The sequence below is a fragment of the Leiobunum rupestre genome, chromosome 1, assembly GCF_980474605.1.
Source record: "Leiobunum rupestre chromosome 1, qqLeiRupe1.1.hap1, whole genome shotgun sequence".
NCBI classification, from domain to species: Eukaryota; Metazoa; Arthropoda; class Arachnida; order Opiliones; family Sclerosomatidae; genus Leiobunum; species Leiobunum rupestre.
In genome coordinates, this window is record NC_143384.1 from 38,967,930 (window position 1) to 38,988,495 (window position 20,566).

Consider the following 20,566-nt stretch of genomic DNA (forward strand, 5'->3'; position numbering starts at 1 on the left):
TATTTAGACTCAATTAAGTAGGCTTTAACCTAATTATATATCCCATGGAAAAATATTGTTTATAATTGCTGTAATTTATGTTATTGACCAATTTACAAACGATCCAATCAAAGCGAGGGGTACCTATAAGTAGTTTAAGTACCACATTTTTTATTTCGACGGTAGCGTCATCTATTGAAAAAAGAGCTACGTCGAGCCACCACTTGCTTTAAGATATCATTAAAATATCTGAGGTACGTTTGGTCCAGTTATATTTTGCGTCGTTTCGGATCCCTCGGATCGTAGGTTTAGACCGTGAAAGCAAAGGCTAACTCGTCAAAAAACTAGATGTTATGGACATTTGAGTACACGCAATCCCCCGATGTATTAAATATATTTAGTCCACTAAGTATTAACACCCAAAGAGTCTTTTAAACTCAAATAAATCACGCGATGGCTTGGCCGTCTAAGAGCTATGTACAATAACTTAAAAATAAAACATTTGAATTTTAATTTCAATCTTCTTTTTTTACTTTTTATTTAATAAATTAAAATAATAAAATACATACATTTTTACAATAATAATTTCATTTGATGAAATAAATGGCGTATCCTCCATAGCTGTTAGGAATTCATGCCAAGTTAGTTCAGTAAATAAATAAATAAATACAAGGAAAAGGCATTTGGTTTATAATTCGATAACAACTACCTTCAGAAACGGAGCGAGGTTCAAATAATAAAATTTAAGTTTCGATTCATTAATTCCTATTTATTTTGCCTAAGTTACCGTTAATTTAAAAGATTTTAAAAGTATAAAGTATCAATAAACCTTGGCTGATCCATTCCAAATGATGGTAGCAGTTATTTATCATGCACCGTTAATCGAAACTTGCATAGACAAGTAACAGCTCGCGGAAGGTTGTAAATCCTTAGCCACGCAATGGTATGGTCTTTGCGAATCAAACTGTTGTTGAAACATTACCATTGGGAGAATAGTACGTGACAAATTTATATTTATTTTGTTACTAATTGTAAAGTTGAGATTTAATCTCTCCCGTAGCTTCCTGGAGAAAAGTCAGTCACTTCTGTCGCGTTAGGCTTAGGATCCCTGCTCACGGATTTGGACGAAATTAAACTGGTAGTTGTGGTAGATCCTTCCGACCTCTCACGCCTGCTTGAAGTCGTTATTCGCGTACTGATGGTATATTTTCTATTTAGGCCTTTGCCCAATCTTTTGCGCAACAAACTGTAAGTTTTCTTGGTGCAAGTGAACGACACGAAGATGTACACTCCTTGCAACCCGGAGAGGACTATGAACGGGTACCACAGCGCGTCCACATCAGCTAGGGCGGCCACGAAGCCAAACAGCCACGTCAGGCCCAACACCGAAGCTAATTTCACGTACAAAATGAAGCGCAACCTATCCGAGAATCGTTTGGCCATTTTTGTCTGCTTCACCGTCCGATACAAACTCAAAGCGGTTAGTACGAAATACACCAAGTTAACCACTAACATCACCGCCACTGGTATTACGAAGGACACCAACAAGGCGCGTTTCCGACTAATCCAACAACGACCGGCGAGTCCGTAGTTGGGTTTGAAACTATTGTTGTTGGGCAGAAACGAGTCCAATATCACGGTCGCCGAGACAATCAGAGCGGGACTGCACCAAGCGTACAAAGAGTATTTAACGAAGGTTTTCCTCGGATTGTGGACGCGGTTCACGTGAGTTCCACTGAATGCTCTGTGTAAATCCATCGCCTTCACGTTAGTCCAAAAGAAAGCCGCCAAATAGGCGTAATGTTGCAGGATACCAACAGTCAAACATCCATTCCGGTCGTGTACCTTAGTTCCTATTAGAAATAAAGTGTCCGCGACGGCTAAACTGGCAGACAAGGACATTAAACACTTTCCGGGGACATTTCGAAGTTTAGGTAATAACGAATACACGATTAAATGTAAACATAAACAAACTATCGACAGGATTAAACACACGATTGATAGTAGTTGTTGGGAATTGTTGAATACTACCTTAAAATTATACGAGCATACAGATATTCCAACGGCACTACCGTTTAACATCACATTCGCAAATTCATTTGCTTCGAGTATTTTGCCGTTAAATAAACGTACAGTTTTGTTATCAATAATGTCAAATTCATGCTCGATTAACTCCACTAGCGTACAGTTTAGGAAATCAAGTTCACCATCGGTCGTGTGCTTTGTTACGTTTAACAACATAGGGTTCACATAAAACAACGAATGGTTATTAGGCACATTACGAATGTCTTCAGAAACGCAAGGTTGAGAGGCAGATCTGCATTGATAATTGACGCATCGCTGTAGCGCCTGCAAGTACATTTGACCTTCGTTGCACATTGGCGCCTGATCAACACCCAGAGAGTTGAAATTCAACAGCATGGACAAACTCGGTCTCACTGGAATTCTACGTGCACCATCCCCCAAATCGAAACCATAGTCGCTGTGAAGATACCTGACCACGTTCAACTCGCAAAGAACATCGGAGTAATTATCCTTACTGTAGTTGTGAGAGTTGCAAGCGAAGCAATGGAAGTTTTTAAACTCTTTCTCCACGCGCCCACGACTGTTGAGAAGACCAACCGGGGCGATGTACTTGGGACACAAGGCGCCTTCTGGCGAGTCTGGTAAGTCGCAGCTGGATACGTATTTCAGACTGCACGGTCTGGGTTTGTACGCGGAGTAGAAGGAGGTCCAGTTCTTAAACTGTTGAATTTGAAAGAGACACGTTTCGTTTTTCTGGTGTGCCAGCCATCTTCCGTGACCTTCGTAGCTGATGTCATCTCGCGCGTTCAACACGCACCTATCGTAGGTGACAAACTCCCATTCGGTTAATTGCCGTATGTCCAAATTGCATGCGGCGCAGTAAACGTTCTTGTAAAACCGGTTACTAGCTTTACTGTGCACCGGAATGGTGTAAAGTAGCGCGTTAACAGGTACAGTACCGTTCGAATCCAAATTTTGTTCGCAGAAATACTTAACGTTTTCATTTGTCCAACTACTGTCGCACTTGTCCATCATATAAATACCGACATTGTCGTCACTCGGAAACGGAAGACACCTCTCAGACACGATAGAATTTTCTAAATCGGTGGAGTTCAAATCACCGAGTTTATCCATACAGCAGTCACCGAACTTATGACAATCTAAATCACACTGACACTTTCTGACCGCGTCGCTACGGTAAGAGTGCGAAATGGTATCATTGTCGTCACCGCACAAGTAATCTCTCATGTTATTGTCGTAAAAAGCCCCGCACGAAGGTATTGGAACGTATTCCTCCCGAAGGTCTTCCCAAGTGTTCCATAAACAGGAGCAGAGTCCGAAACAACACAAAACCAGGAATACTTTCATCGTAACCACCTTGCGTCAAGAACTCATTCGATATTTGTCCGTAGACGAGTTACAAGTTGAAGAACCGAGGCTTATCGGAATGAAATAAAGCGAGAACTGAAGTAGGAAGAGGTTTCCAGTGATTGGATAATGAACATTATATCAAGTGCTCGGGGAAATCCGCCACCGATAATCTGTATGATATCGGAAACGTACGTTTGATTTGGAGAAATGTTACGTCGTTGCTGAGATTATAACCGTTGCTAACTCTTACGAAACGCTTTCTATATTATTCTGTTTCAGATAATGTTAAAGATATTAAGCCACTTATTTTTATCGCGGATTTAGTCATTAGTGAAACTTAGTACACCGAAGAGGGAATTCATACGGGAAAAGAAAATAATCAGATAAGAGAACCATTAAACTAATGAGTTTCTACTTATATCTGGTATTTAACAACGAATAAAGAATTTTTTTGTTTTTGGGGTGTTCTTAAGATTATTTTTCATAAACTAAATTCATAACGTTTGCTTTAAAAACCGTACCACAAAACCTCATTATGCACTAAGAGAAAAAAAAACCCTTTTTAAATTACATGAAAGTGTTGGAAGCAGGGGATGCCAAGACGTTTCTGTAAATATAACAGCTTATTCCGTATTATAATAAAACAAGTAATTTTATGTTAATATAACATGATAAAGTAGCTGTAAATAACCCAGTAATAAAGTCTGTCAAATCAACATGCATAAAAGTCTGGAGTACGTGAACCTTATACGTAATTTTATTGGCATATTAAAGTTGGTTTTTCACATCCGTCGGTAGAAAATACTTTTTACATCTCAGTAAATTCGATAAGTAGCATATAATTAAATTCAACAAACAATATTGTAGAAAATACAGTAACGCATTTAGTCAAATTTACGAATATGAAACGGAATGTTTAACGTGGTAGCTAGAAACAAAACAGCTAATATGCAGGGCGGATCTCACATATTTCAATAAAATATAATTAAAAGGTTATCCGAACAGACAATTTGGGTCTAAACGGGTCCAATCTCTCAGAGATACCCGATAAGCGCAACTTGTTCTTGAGTTTTTAACAGCTCGGCTTATGTTTAGTCCTTTAGGGCTAGTATTTTTTTTGAAGTTTCACGCGTAAGGTTGATTTCTAGTATATAGCTAAGGTAGCCTACGTAAAGAGACTATATTCCAAAATATAACAGGATTATAATTTACATGTTTACGTAATCACTGATACACAGCTATTTCACTAGTAAAATTGATTTTGTTTAAAAAATAACAATAAAATCAGAAGAATGTTTTACGAGGCAACTGGGTTTTCAAGTTTTCCAGATAGGTACGAATATAATAGTGAGCCTCTGGTTCAAGAGAAATCGGGCCAAGTAGTATTTTACCGAACGACTAAATATTAAACGCTCGCTCTTTTCCTAAAGAAACACTAGCTTAGGTTGTATGAAATATCTCACGGTTTTTATATTTATTCATTTTTCTTACTTATTTCGTACAATTTGTATAACGTTTTAATTAATATTTAATTAGAACCATTTGAGGCCGATAATGGATGGCTATAACCACAAACATATCATGACTCTATCATTAATAGATTTCGAAATAGAGCTTTTGAAAGTCAAAGTTTAGTCAATCCCTGCCTTGGGCAGTGCACCCAAATTGTCGGAATCGAAAACATTTCTTTATCACTTCTTGGTCTGCAAGGTGAAGGCTTATAAAAAAAAACTACCATGCATTATGCATAATTAAATTTATGGGGTTCAGATGCTAATAGCTGAAAACTATTCGTGAGTTCTGAACCGTTAAGAGAACGGCTTAGGACTAGGCTGTGACGTCACGCAAAAGTTCTGGATAGTTCAGAACTTTTGTACGAATAGTTGTGATTCGTACGATTTGACGTACGCATCCCGATGTGCGGACGAATTTTAGAGATTTCAACATTGAGTTCCGGCCAGTACTTGCTCTTGAGCAGGTACCATTTAGAACGGTTCCGAACGGTTCAACAAGAGGTTCTTGTCTGCGAATAGTTTGCATTTGGGTAGTTCTAGAATTTTTTTTTGCCGAATAGTGCGCATGGGGACTGGTTGAACGGTTCAGAACTCACGAATAGTTTTCAGCTATTAACTAACACTTGTAAGTATATGAAGGATGATCGTACGGGGCGCGCCCCCACAGCAATGAACAAATAAATACAAATGTTTAAAACATTTGTGTGCTGAAATAACTAGTTTTTCAAAAATACTGTCTCCCCGATGAATAATACGTTTGAAGCGAGTTTGAAGTTTGTAAATTGAAATTATTGGATTCCAGTATATCTACAGTGTCAGATATGCTAAATGTTTTTAAAGAACTTGCATGTTAATCTTACTGAAGCTAGCCGTTTAAGTACATATCTGGTATTCAAGTAAATTTTACGTAATGAACTGTTAATTTTACACTCTCGGTGTGTGTAATAAATATAGCTGCAAATATTCCTGAACATTTTTACAATGTCATTCTGTACATTTTACAAAACCAACCCCTTTTTACCTCTCCGAGGGGACTTTGTTCTGTCTGTCTTTCTGACTGTCAGGCCTGCGAACGCGTTCGCATTTTCGGGGCAAAGGTTAATCATTGCGTACGCAGTTTCTCGAAATTTCTGCGTTCGCAGTTTCTCGAAGGTTTGGCAAAACCACCGTGTGACGGTGAGCGTTAACGGATTGATTTGCGGTTGGGTTTGGTTTGGATGGTGATTTTTTCGTCAACGCTCACCCTCGCGACAGTTTTAATTCAGTTTGATCGGATGTTTCGTTAATGCAATATGTTGAGTTCGTGTTGTGACGGTTGTATTTGTGTTACGATGGTTGTGGATGTTGAGTCTGTTGTGTTTGTATGGGCGTTTTCTCTCCAACTTCTTCTTAATGTCTTTGGGACGGACCGAGTGGTGAGTGTTACGCAACCTCTCAACGTCCAATGGAAGGGTTTCCACCAATTTGCGATTTATTCGCGCCGGCCGGGAATCGAACCCGGGTCTGCCTCGTGCAAGATATTTACTTTAACCACTCAGCCACCAACGCTTGATAATATACGGTGTTTTTCTAAAAAACAGCTTTGGCGAATTGCCTTTACATAGTTATAACTTTAGGTACTATAATTTATTCTACATCATTTTAAATATTTGTAAATTATATTAATCTTATATTTAATAAAATATATATATAAATTATATTAATCTTATATTTAATAAAATATATATAAATTATATTAATCTTATATTTAATAAAATATTTATAAATTATATTAATCTTATATTTAATTAAATATTTATAAATTATATTAATCTTATATTTATAAATTATATTAATCTTATATTTATAAATTATATTAATCTTATATTTAATAAAATATTTATAAATTATATTAATCTTATATTTAATAAAATATATATATATAAATTATATTAATCTTATATTTAATTAAATATTTATAAATTATATTAATCTTATATTTATAAATTATATTAATCTTATATTTAATAAAATATTTATAAATTATATTAATCTTATATTTAATTAAATATTTATAAATTATATTAATCTTATATTTATAAATTATATTAATCTTATATTTAATAAAATATTTATAAATTATATTAATCTTATATTTAATTAAATATTTATAAATTATATTAATCTTATATTTAATTAAATATTTATAAATTATATTAATCTTATATTTAATTAAATATTTATAAATTATATTAATCTTATATTTAATTAAATATTTATAAATTATATTAATCTTATATTTATAAATTATATTAATCTTATATTTAATAAAATATTTATAAATTATATTAATCTTATATTTAATTAAATATTTATAAATTATATTAATCTTATATTTATAAATTATATTAATCTTATATTTAATAAAATATTTATAAATTATATTAATCTTATATTTAATTAAATATTTATAAATTATATTAATCTTATATTTATAAATTATATTAATCTTATATTTAATAAAATATTTATAAATTATATTAATCTTATATTTAATTAAATATTTATAAATTATATTAATCTTATATTTAATTAAATATTTATAAATTATATTAATCTTATATTTAATTAAATATTTATAAATTATATTAATCTTATATTTATAAATTATATTAATCTTATATTTAATAAAATATTTATAAATTATATTAATCTTATATTTAATAAAATATATATATATAAATTATATTAATCTTATATTTAATTAAATATTTATAAATTATATTAATCTTATATTTATAAATTATATTAATCTTATATTTAATAAAATATTTATAAATTATATTAATCTTATATTTAATTAAATATTTATAAATGATATTAATCTTATATTTATAAATTATATTAATCTTATATTTATAAATTATATTAATCTTATATTTAATAAAATATTTATAAATTATATTAATCTTATATTTAATTAAATATTTATAAATTATATTAATCTTATATTTAATTAAATATTTATAAATTATATTAATCTTATATTTAATTAAATATTTATAAATTATATTAATCTTATATTTAATTAAATATTTATAAATTATATTAATCTTATATTTATAAATTATATTAATCTTATATTTAATAAAATATTTATAAATTATATTAATCTTATATTTAATTAAATATTTATAAATTATATTAATCTTATATTTATAAATTATATTAATCTTATATTTAATAAAATATTTATAAATTATATTAATCTTATATTTAATTAAATATTTATAAATTATATTAATCTTATATTTATAAATTATATTAATCTTATATTTAATAAAATATTTATAAATTATATTAATCTTATATTTAATTAAATATTTATAAATTATATTAATCTTATATTTAATTAAATATTTATAAATTATATTAATCTTATATTTAATTAAATATTTATAAATTATATTAATCTTATATTTATAAATTATATTAATCTTATATTTAATAAAATATTTATAAATTATATTAATCTTATATTTAATTAAATATTTATAAATTATATTAATCTTATATTTATAAATTATATTAATCTTATATTTAATAAAATATTTATAAATTATATTAATCTTATATTTAATTAAATATTTATAAATTATATTAATCTTATATTTAATTAAATATTTATAAATTATATTAATCTTATATTTAATTAAATATTTATAAATTATATTAATCTTATATTTAATTAAATATTTATAAATTATATTAATCTTATATTTAATTAAATATTTATAAATTATATTAATCTTATATTTAATAAAATATTTATAAATTATATTAATCTTATATTTAATTAAATATTTATAAATTATATTAATCTTATATTTATAAATTATATTAATCTTATATTTAATAAAATATTTATAAATTATATTAATCTTATATTTAATTAAATATTTATAAATTATATTAATCTTATATTTAATTAAATATTTATAAATTATATTAATCTTATATTTAATTAAATATTTATAAATTATATTAATCTTATATTTAATTAAATATTTATAAATTATATTAATCTTATATTTAATTAAATATTTATAGATTATATTAATCTTATATTCAATTAAATATTTATAGATTATATTAATCTTATATTCAATTAAATATTTATAGATTATATTAATCTTATATTTAATTAAATATTTTAGTATTTTAATGTAAAATTTTATCGTGATCAGGAATTGAACTCCGGTCGCATTGTAACAATGCGGATAGTTCACCGCCGAGCCATGGACTTCCTTAGGGATAATATTAAAGTAAAGGAACCATTATGATAAGGCGGGTTTTTTAGGGTTCGGCAAACCGTTAAAATTAACGTAAAAATGAGCGGTTAACTATGATTAGCCACAAAAAAAAAGTTAATTTTCTTCGGTTATTTTTTCATTTGATATAGAAAAGATAACGTTTTGGAGATTATTCTTTGAAATATATTTAAAAAAACAATTATAAATGGTACCGCGCCGATTTTTTTAACTTTATCAATATCTGTTAGTACGTTTACGTTTGTTAACAAGGAATTTACTTAACCATTTATAACAGAAGGCCGGGAGTAGTGGCTCACTCCTGTAATCCCAGGCGTCCGGGAGGCAGAGTTTGTGGATGGCCGTGTGAGGACGACTACCAATCCCCCAACGGGTGGTCGGAATACTTCCGCCACGGGTGTCCCCACCCCTGTCCCCACGTATCCCCCCGTTGGCGTGGCCGTTACACATATCTCGCCCTGATTAATCAGATGGACGAGAGGACTGAATTGTCCCACACGTTACAAACGAATAAAAAAAAAATTTATAACAGAACATTTCTTATCGATTTGTTTTTCAATATTGGTACAATTATTTTACACTGCCGTTAATAAATATTATGTTGTTGTTGTTAAATGAGTTTTTGATTAATTGTAAGAAATAGGCGATCGGTTAACGGTTTGATAAGAATAGACAGTCGTATAATTTGCACAAAATTGCTATTTTATAACTAAACGTGAACCGTTAACCGATAGAACGGTAATTAATATTTAGGTCGCACGATAATAAATAATTTCAATTCAATTCAATTTTATTTTCGTTTTTAATATATTAAGCGTCATCATAGCCGAGATTGTTTCTGCATGTAGGTTTTCTCTGGTTGGTGTAATTACATTTTTCTGATGGAACCGATGTCGCAGGTATAGCGAGGTAATCTCGAGCCATTTTGGCAACTGAAGGATAACTCTCTTCATTTTCCCGTAGTCAAGATTTCAATTATACAATGTAACATCGCTTGTTTGGAATTGGATACCATTATCTAATCTTAGGAAGTTAAGACACTAGGAAACTAAGAAACGGAAAATCGCCACCATGCTATTTCAGATATATATAAAACATTGGCAAGCAACGAAGTATTTTTTTATTATATTTGTCCGCCGTTGGCATGTTACTTAGTTTTCGATGTCTTGCTCAATATAGATTAGATTTTGTTTGTCATTTTTATACTAATCTTCCACCATTGTAGGAGTACGTTAGTTTTGGGCGGTTGTAGGTTATCTTTTAAATATTTCAAAATCATCGATCCACGGACTATCCGAGCCCGCCGTTTAGGGTAAAAGGCATATATTCCCTCAGTGTCGTGACTGTCGTCAACGACTAAAGGCTGGGCATTGGAAGTTTTAGAGGTCGAAGGTTGAGCGGTCGAAGCTTGATTGGACCTGCCTTCATAGCATGTATTGAACACGTTAAAAATCATTGCCTTGAAAGATTTGACAGTAGTTTTATCATAATTATTTGGTAGAAAGTCAATCTTCAAGGTAGGGTCCAAGGCTGTAATTGTTCAATAAATGTTATTGTCCCTTCTTAAAAACTGCCCGTGTTCAAAAATAGTTCACAAAAAAATGCAATACGACCTATAATTGCTACAAATCGGTATATTTCCGAAAAAGACGGCCTCGCTAAATACAGTATTATCGTCTTAAAGGGAATATAACACGCAAAGTTTTCTTCGTCGAAGACTTCTTTTTCGTTAACTTTTTCAAATATCCCTGCGCCAACTTTACCGTCAGCGCCAGCCATGACTTTAAACCCGTATTCTCCAGTTTTCGTTCCACGACTACCTATTTGTTATCTCTCAATTCTACGCTCTCCGTCAACTGCTGTAAATATTGTAAATACTGCGACCTCCACGAGTATCGCCCACCGCAACGTTCCTCCCGCTTATCGCTCACTTGACAATCTGGCCAAGCCCTTTGGCTGTGTAGAAAAATTAATATATGTAAATGTCTATAATAAAAATATTGCTAAATATAAGGTAAGAAAAAAAATATAGGCTCGCGCGTGAAGATTTTTGATGTTATCGAGCGTGAAAAATTATCAGTTGTATATTTGAAGTTGTCCACGCGCGGACGTTTTGAAATCTCTTAATATAAAGTGAAATATTTATTTTCGAAGTCATCGTTATTTTTCCTTAACGGTTCCAAGTTAGGTTTAGTTAGGCCTAGTTTATTCAGTCGGCTAGGCAATACTATAAACAGTTGCTCTCCCATTATTACAACGTAAAACCTTCAACATCTTTAACATATTTGGTGCCGAAACCCGGGAACGTCATTTACATGCCTACTTGGAAGCTGCGATGGCTGGAGATCAGAAAAAGAGGTTTATAAAGAAGCGGGAAACTACCCGAAGAACTACCACCAAAATTGTGGACGTATTAGAGAATGAATTGAATGAGAATCAGCCTAACGTACAAGAGCTTGAAGATGCTGTTGGGCAGTTGCAGTCCAAATTCAAAACATTAGTGGAACTAGACAACAAGATTGAAGACTTGATCACTGACGAAGGTGAATTTGAGATCGAGATAACCGAGACGGAGCAATATATGGATAGAGTGGTGCTATTTAAGAACAGAGGAATGACATGGCTCGAAAAGAAGGCAACTGGTGTCCGAGATCATCGCGATGTTAACAACGAGGACATTCCAGCAGCTATTCACGGTCCACCGGTTCGACTTCCAAAGCTGGAAATATGCAAATTTAACGGCGAAGTTTCGCTTTGGCAGAACTTTTGGGGCCAGTACGAGACTGCTGTCCACAAAAACAATCACCTCAACGCCATAGATAAATTCACCTATCTCAAGGGCTACTTGGAAGGAACCGCCGCCAAGGTCGTATCCGGATTGAGCTGGTCCACCGCTAACTACGAAATCGCCATTTCCCATCTCAAGGAACGATTTGGCCGTAAGGATTTAATAATCAGTTCGCATATGGAACGTCTGTTGAAGTTGCCAACAGTTAAGAAATCATCGGAAATCGTGGCTCTTCGTCAGTTATACGACAGTTGTGAAATTGAAGCGCGAAGTTTGGAGGCTCTTGGCATTCCCAAGGATACCTACGGAAGCCTTTTAAGTCACCTGCTCGGAACTCGTCTACCGGAAGGCATCGTTGTGGAGTTTAGCAGAACTCGTCGGAACCACGACACGGAATGGCAATATGACGAGATTATGGGTTTTCTGGAGCGAGAAATCGTAAGCGGAGAACACGCTTACGCTTTGAGACAACCTACCTTAACACCAAAGCCGGGGCCCCAAGAAAAAACAAGTACGTCGTCGAAGTTTTTCTCAAGAGAAAAATGTTTTACCTTCCGCCGCGTCACTCAATGTTGTTGCCGAAAAATCAGTATGTTGTAACTTTTGTGAGAGTAATACTCATTATACCAGCGATTGCGACAAGTTTACCACCGAGGAAAAGAAGAATTTGGCTGTCAAGAAGAGACTTTGTTTTTCGTGTTTAAGAAGAAACCATATGATAAGAGACTGCGGGGCAAGAAACAGACAGTGTAAACATTGTGGCCGTAAACACCACTACTCAATTTGCAACTCTAAAGAAGTCAAGAATTCCAGGAGAAATAGTCAGAATACGTCAGAGCGGTACTCCAAAGTTGCGGAGGAAAATGTTACGCCGAAAGTTGTATTGTCGTGCGGAAATCCTGAAGTTGAAGGCGTAGTGCTGATGCAGACGGCTAAGATGGAAATATTGAGCGCCGATGGGAAGGGTCACGAATCACGTTGCCTTTTAGACACTGGAAGTCATTTGTCTTTCGTACGCGAAGACGTATCTCGTAAACTGAACCTTAAAGTGCTAGGGGAAGAGACCATAAAAATTCACGTTTTCGGACAAGATAGACCGGAAAGAGTTACCAGAAGAAAAGTCGTTATGATTTTAAGAAGTTTGTACGATCCTACTAAATCTGTGGAAATTGTCGCTATAGAAACTCCGAAGATCTGTGGAGCGGTATTCGCGATTCCCAGCGGGAATATAGTGAAGGAGATGTCCGAGCGAGGTTATAAGTTGGCGGACGTCTCTGAGAAGAGTCAAATTTCGACAGCGGATTCCTCGATTGAAGTGCTAATTGGTTCAAACTTCTATTGGAACGTCGTAAAGGACGAAAGAGTGCGCTTGGGTGATTCTTTGGTGGCGTTGAGTACGGTTTTTGGATGGATGATTCACGGTACCGACGCGCGACATACCGTGGAGGTCGGAGTAAACTCGGTCGCTGTTTTGCGAGTAAGCGTCGAAGAAGAAATATCGAGCCAAGTGCGAGCTTTTTGGGAATCTGATTCGATAGGAATTTTGAGTGACAGCGAACCGAACTTAGAAGCCAAGGAGCAACTAGATAGATTTGAGAGTAATCTTCGAAACGCGGGTGGAAGATACGAAGTAGCCCTCCCATGGAACGATAGAAAGTTTGATTTGTCCAATAACTACGGAGTGGCGAAGAGACGATTTTCTCAACTAATGTGCAATTTGAGAAGAAATCCCACGGATTTTGAGCGTTACCACCAACTGGTACTTGAGCAGCGAGATACTGGAATTATTGAGGAAGCGCCATGTGCGGAATTTCCAAGAGCGGATACTCCGGTTTACTATATCCCACACAGAGCAGTTATGAGAGAGGATAGTACAACTACCAAATTGAGGATAGTTTACGACGCTTCTTCACACGGCAAGAATGAACTATCTCTAAATGAATGCCTGGAAACTGGACCTTCTCTTCTACCAGAGTTATTGGATGTTTTGATTAGGTTTAGAGAGAAACCGATAGCTTTCACTGGCGATATCGAGAAGGCTTTTCACCAAATAAGTATCCGTGAAGTTGATAGAGATGCCTTGAGATTTTTGTGGGTGCAAAGTACTGCCGACGATGAAAACAAAGAATTAGTAACGTATCGTTTCGCTCGGTTGCCGTTTGGAGTGAATTCCAGCCCCTTCTTACTGAACGCTACGATTAAGAATCATCTACGTAAATATGAAGAGCGATATCCTGAAGTTTGCCAGGAATTAAACGAAAAATTATACGTGGATGATTTCATATCTGGTGAAGAATCAGTATCAAAGGCCCACAAATTGATATCGGACGCCATAATCGTGCTAAAGGACGCTGGAATGAATATGCGAAAATGGAGAACGAATTCCGGTGAGCTACGTGAGATGCTAGGAGAATGCGCTGCCGGGGTAAACGAGTTGACCACCCTCCCTCAACCCTTAGTGCAAAAGGTTTTGGGGCTGTCTTGGGAAGAAAACACTGACGTACTGATCTTCGACGAAATTCGTTTAAATGAATTTGTTTTGCAACGAACCAATACGAAGCGTTGGGTTCTAAAGTCAGTTGCCCGAATTTTCGACCCTATCGGATTCCTCAGCCCTTTCACCATTCGAGGTAAAATGATTTTTCAAGAACTCTGGAGCGAAAAATTTAAACTGGATTGGGATGACGAACTCCCGTTGGATATATCGAGAAGATTTGACGATTGGTGCGAAGAACTAACGCACTTGAACATGATTAAAATACCAAGATATCTCTTTAGTGGAATCGCAGATTTGGGATACGAAAACGCCGAGATCCACTGTTTTGTTGACGCGAGCGAACGAGCTTTCACCGCGGTTGCGTATTGGAGGTTCCCAACTAAAGACGGGAAATATCAGACGAGCCTGATAACTTCTAAAACACGAGTTTCTCCACTCAAGAAAGAAACCATTCCTAGACTCGAACTAATGAGTGCTCTAATGGGCGCGAGGTTAGTGAATAGAGTAGTGGAGAAATCTTCAATCAAACCCATATCAGTTCACTTATGGACTGATTCGATCATCGCTCTATATTGGATACGCCGAAAGCCCTCTGACTGTAAACAATTTGTTGGAAACAGAGTTAGAGAAATACGACGCCTAATTAGTCCCGAGAACGTCCGCCACTGCCCAGGTCGAGAAAATCCAGCCGACCTGCCCACTCGTGGAATGTCTATCGAAAAATTATCGTTGAGTTACTTGTGGTGGCATGGTCCGATTTTCTTAGTCGAAGGAAATTTAGAAGACTCCATTAGCATTATGGAAAAATCTGATTTGAAGGTTGCGGAAAACGAATTGAAGACGGAAATAAAAAATTCGACGTTAGTCAATAATGTTGAACCAGTCTCAAAGCGGCTATTCGATTTAGATAGATTTAGCTCTTTTCTACGAGTCGTGAGAGTACTCGCTTGGATTTTAAGACTCTTTAAGAACAAGAAGAGAGAAATCAAGAAGGTAGGACCCTTTGACGCTGAAGAGATGATAATGGCGGAGAAATTATGTTTGTTGCAAGATCAAAAGGAAAGCTTCCCAATTGAATTTGAAAAACTACGGGAACGGAAAGATCTACCTAACGGATCGAACATTCTGTCGTTGACTCCGTTTCTCGATGAAGATGGACTTCTTTGCGTTGGCGGGCGCTTGCTTGGAGAAAACTTTTCATATCGTCAAAAACATCCGTGGATTTTGGATTCTAAGAGTTACCTGTCGAAACTTTTGGTGCAATATCACCACGTCAGATTGCATCACGCTGGAGTAAACGAAACTTTGGTCGAAATCAGAGAAACTTACTGGATTCTGAAAGGTCGACAACTCGTAAAGAAAGTAATCTACGATTGTGGCCGTTGTAAAAGATATAGAGTTAAACCATGTGAAACAACTGTGGCACCGCTACCTACGATAAGAACAACGGAAGCGCCACCTTTCCAAGTTTGCGGAGTTGATTTTGGTGGACCACTTTTGACGAAACAAGGAACCAAGTGTTACATAGCTCTGTATACCTGCGCTGTTACACGTGCTGTCCATTTGGAAATTGTTAGTGTTTTATCGGCTGAAACGTTCTTGTTGAGTTTCCGAAGATTTGTGTCACGTCGAGGGATGGTGCGGATAGTAATTAGCGACAATGCTAAAACCTTTAAGAGAGCCGAGGCGGATTTGGATTTGCTCTGGAAGAATTTGAGAGGAATCGAGGTTTTAGAATTTTTCAGTAAACACAAGGTCGAGTGGCGATACAACGTAGAACGTGCGGCGTGGTGGGGTGGATTTTTTGAGAGAATGATTCGTACTGTTAAAACTGCCCTGAGGAAGACACTGGGTCAAGCCCACCTCACGTATGAAGAACTCGAGACAACGGTAATCGAAGTTGAGGCTACAGTCAACTCTCGTCCACTAACTTTTGTGTCGCAAGACGCAAACGAGCCAGCGCCCCTCACGCCCGCCCATTTTCTGGTGGGTAACAGATTAACTGGACTACCATCGCAAGTATTTAAGGAATCACCCATTCAACTCATTCAGCGGCCCGATCTTACAAGGCGCCTTAAATACCGGCAAAACCTCATGGAAGCGTTTTGGACGCGTTGGAGGAATGAATATATGTTGGAACTTTCTATCAGCGTTCCATAGAATCCAAAGAAAACCCAGCCGTGAACTTTCAGTTGGTGACATTGTTTTGATTGAAGAGAATAAATTACCACGCCTGATGTGGAAAATGGGACGAATTGAACAGACTTTTAAGGGTAAAGATGAGATCGTTAGATTTTGTTCAATTAGAATGCCAAGCGGTATTAATTTATTACGTACGGTTAAATTATTGTATCCTTTAGAGTATAACGAAAATGTCAACTAAAATTTAGGAATATAATGTTAATTTTTAAAACTTGTTTGAACGTTGTTCAAGGCTGGGGAGTGTGTAGAAAAATTAATATATGTAAATGTCTATAATAAAAATATTGCTAAATATAAGGTAAGAAAAAAAATATAGGCTCGCGCGTGAAGATTTTTGATGTTATCGAGCGTGAAAATTTATCAGTTGTATATTTGAAGTTGTCCACGCGCGGACGTTTTGAAATCTCTTAATATAAAGTGAAATATTTATTTTCGAAGTCATCGTTATTTTTCCTTAACGGTTCCAAGTTAGGTTTAGTTAGGCCTAGTTTATTCAGTCGGCTAGGCAATACTATAAACAGTTGCTCTCCCATTATTACAACGTAAAACCTTCAACATCTTTAACAGGCCCCACCCGACTTGGCGCCATCCCTAATCACTTCACCTCCCAACCGATTACAATCTCTATACCCAATATGGATGATCTAACCGTTCTACTCACCAACGCCGACACGCTCACCCTCTACAAACGCTCCGAAATGGCTCTCATTATAGCCACTTCTAACTCTAGCATTGTGGCTATTACGGAAACTGGACTCAAACCAAAGGTCCTAGACAGTGAACTGAACTTTCCGCATTTTAACATTTTCCGTCGTAATCATCATAGTACAGCGAGGAGCGGTGGCGTAGCCCTCTTCCTATCCTCCACAATCACCGCGCAACCTGTTGACCTTTCGTGCACAATTTGGGCTGAAGAACTGGATCTCAGTAGAATCCTGATGGGCCGCTTTCACTGGCGTTCTGAATTTTGGCATCGATCACTTCATTCCCATTCAACGGCATCGAGTCTCTCGCCATTCTCACCTCGACGTCCGATTTACCAAATACCGTCAGTTTAAGACCTCAGCGTGACGAAGCTTCACGAAGGCCATCCGCCCAAGTCGAAGATGGGCACGAAAAGTATAAGCAGGCCCATAACGCCGCACCAACGCCTCTAGAAAACGAAAACGAAAATTTGAGCACAACCTCCCAAACCAAATAGCGTCCAGCCCTAAAGTATTCTTTAACCACATTAACAGTCTCCGTAGGACCAAATTTACTATCAAGGAAATGAAACTTCCCTATGGCAGTGTCTCATCTGATCCCGACCAAATGGCTGATGCCCTCAATGCTCATTTCAGTGCCGTCTCATTGCATTGCACCCAATCTGGCCCTTCAGCTTATCCCCCTTCGTTAAACTTTGCTGGCAGAAACAGCCTTACTGGTTTCAGCTGTACAACTCAGGATATTTTAGGTAGCTTCGAGCCCTCAACTTCAATCAAGCAGTGAGACCCAATGGTCTCCACCCTTACCTCCTTAAATGTCTGTAACCTGAGTTACAGCACCGAATCTGTACCCAAGGTATGGAAACAAGCCTCGATTACGTCGATAAACAAAGCTGGGGTTCGCAACAACCACTCCAACTGCCGCCCGATCGCCAACACCTGTCATGCAGCGCGTATCGCGGAATGCCTAGCCGACGCTCCTCTTCGCCAGTTCCTGGACGAAACGGGTTTCCTCTACCCTTCCCAACACTGCTTCCGCAAACGACATTCGTGTACCAGTACTCCTTACGGCCACCAATGATTGGACATCGTGGCTCGACGATGGCAAGCCAGTCGATGTCGTCCACCTTGACTTTAGTAAGGCATTTGACACCATTCCGCAACAGGGTTTTATTGAGGTGCTCCGTGATGCCGGGATGGATGGTATGGCACTTAGGTGGTTCACAGATTTCATCACTGACAGGAAGCACTCGGTGGTTCTCCAGTGTACGCCTCTCGTACTAGTACCCCACTGAGTGGTGTCCCTCAGGGCTGCGGCAAAGCCCACAATCGCTTCACTAAACTAGCACGTGGCCTTAATCACCTCCCCCCTGATGACCGAAACTCGGCCCTTCACCTGGAATCTCCTAAACACCGACAAGCGGTCAATGACCTCCTCTACTTGTGAAATATGTGGTCGGGTTCCTCGGCCATGAATCCGGACGCCCTCTTTCGATTTGACACCCTCCGACGCACTCGTGGTCATAGTGCTAAGATCCTTAAACCACGCGTCCGGACCACCCTTCGCAACGTCGACAACTGGAACTCCCTACCTAAAAAAGTATTCATCTGTACGTCTCGCCGATATTTCCAAGAGGAATTGGTTTAAAATTTTCTAATACGATCTGTAGCTAATATGGCACATTTGTCTAATAACGCATACGCCGATATGCGCTTATTGTATGGTCAAAGATAAAATTTGGAAACTTCGGATCGTTCTGTACTCTGTCCACAAACCACTTACATGGATTTATGGATGTGAGACTATCCGTAACACGCCTGAGCTCTTCGAAAATGTTCGAGAATCATTTGAAAGACGTTGCCAATCCTGCATAAATGAGTTAATAATTATACAGGGTGTTAACTCTAAAATGATACAGAGCCAATTACTCAAAATGTGCTTTAGTTAAAGAAATTTAATTTTCAGGTTACATTATATTTAATAATTAAAATCGTATCAATAAATTAAAATGGCTTGTATTTGTCTTCAAACTCATTTTACTTCTAAAAGGGCATTAATGAACATTTGCCACTTGTTATTAAAGTTTCTCGCCTCACGGATAAAAAACAATTGATAGTTTAATAAAACAATTTGGTTCAAGGAAGAATATTGTTTGCCAGATTTAAGGCTGTGTCCGGGTTTTGGGGTAGTTTTTTGGGAGCCCATATCTCTGAAACGAAGCACTTTAGGACCCCTGTTTATTGGACATTTTTACTCATAGAGACCCATAGAATGCATATAGAAAGTTTCGGTACTCTTATCCGTAACACCCTGTATCCGTAACAACCTGTATATAAGAGAGGTAAAACTTGGGAAAATATTTAAATCCGTGCCCCTCAGGCCGCATGGGCCCCGGGAATTTGAATGGGGTTCCCCTTTCTCTCGTCAGACCTCGAGTTTTGAGGCGGTAAAGGGCCGATAGTAGAAAGATAGGCTCGCCGTGACAACGAATTTCAAGAAAAAGTGTATATGGAATATCGGTCTTATATCTTATAATCTTTGCTTCAATTATTTAATTAAATAATGGAATTCACAATAATTGCAAATCGCCTTTATTTCTTCAATTTTAAAATGCCCCCACACAAAACTACGGATTTTTCTGTTAACTCGTCCTGGACCTGGACCTTCTCCCATGATATTCGTCTTTAGAACAAGAAATGTTAACGCTAGCGCGTAGCGGAACCTTTGACCAATCTCTACTAACTGACTTATGGAATCGATAAATTCGGTTAACGTTCATTAGTTTAATTTTTTTTAATTATTCGATGTACAAACCATTAACGTTGTAAAAAAAACAATTTCTTAAAGTCTAAATTTGTATATTACAAACCAACAAAAAAAACGATAACAAATTATTTGCTTACTTATACATCTCTGCATTTTAACGATTTTAAAAATACTCGGTTGGTTTTTTACTTTAAAAGTTAAGTGGTAGTTTATATCTGATAACATTTGCTTAGCATAAAATATTAAATTATTATGAAAAAACAATTTATCATTTTTATTTAATCTTCAAGGATAAAGTTCAAATTATTAACATTAATGCATGGTTAATTAAAATGTATTTGAACACAGTTTATCTACCCTGTTGTCAAAAGTAGCCGTTAACTGATAACTTAGCCAAAAAAGTTAATAG

At 35.9% G+C, this 20,566-nt stretch overlaps 2 protein-coding genes across 2 annotated transcripts; one reads left to right on the forward strand and one right to left on the reverse strand.

Annotated features, from left to right (window-relative positions):
• Positions 1-749: 749 nt before the first annotated feature.
• LOC149962779 (uncharacterized) lies at positions 750-3,398 on the reverse strand. The gene has a single exon (XM_090180017.1). It carries the CDS (start codon positions 3,370-3,372, stop codon positions 1,024-1,026), a length of 2,349 nt encoding a protein of 782 aa, XP_090036143.1. The 5' UTR covers positions 3,373-3,398; the 3' UTR covers positions 750-1,023.
• An 8,136-nt stretch (positions 3,399-11,534) lies between these two features.
• On the forward strand, positions 11,535-16,644 carry LOC149962780 (uncharacterized). The gene is made up of 2 exons (XM_090164457.1): positions 11,535-12,498; positions 12,578-16,644. The coding sequence occupies exons 1-2, from the start codon at positions 11,535-11,537 to the stop codon at positions 16,642-16,644; spliced, it is 5,031 nt and encodes a 1,676-aa protein (XP_090020583.1).
• The last annotated feature ends 3,922 nt before the right edge of the window (positions 16,645-20,566 follow it).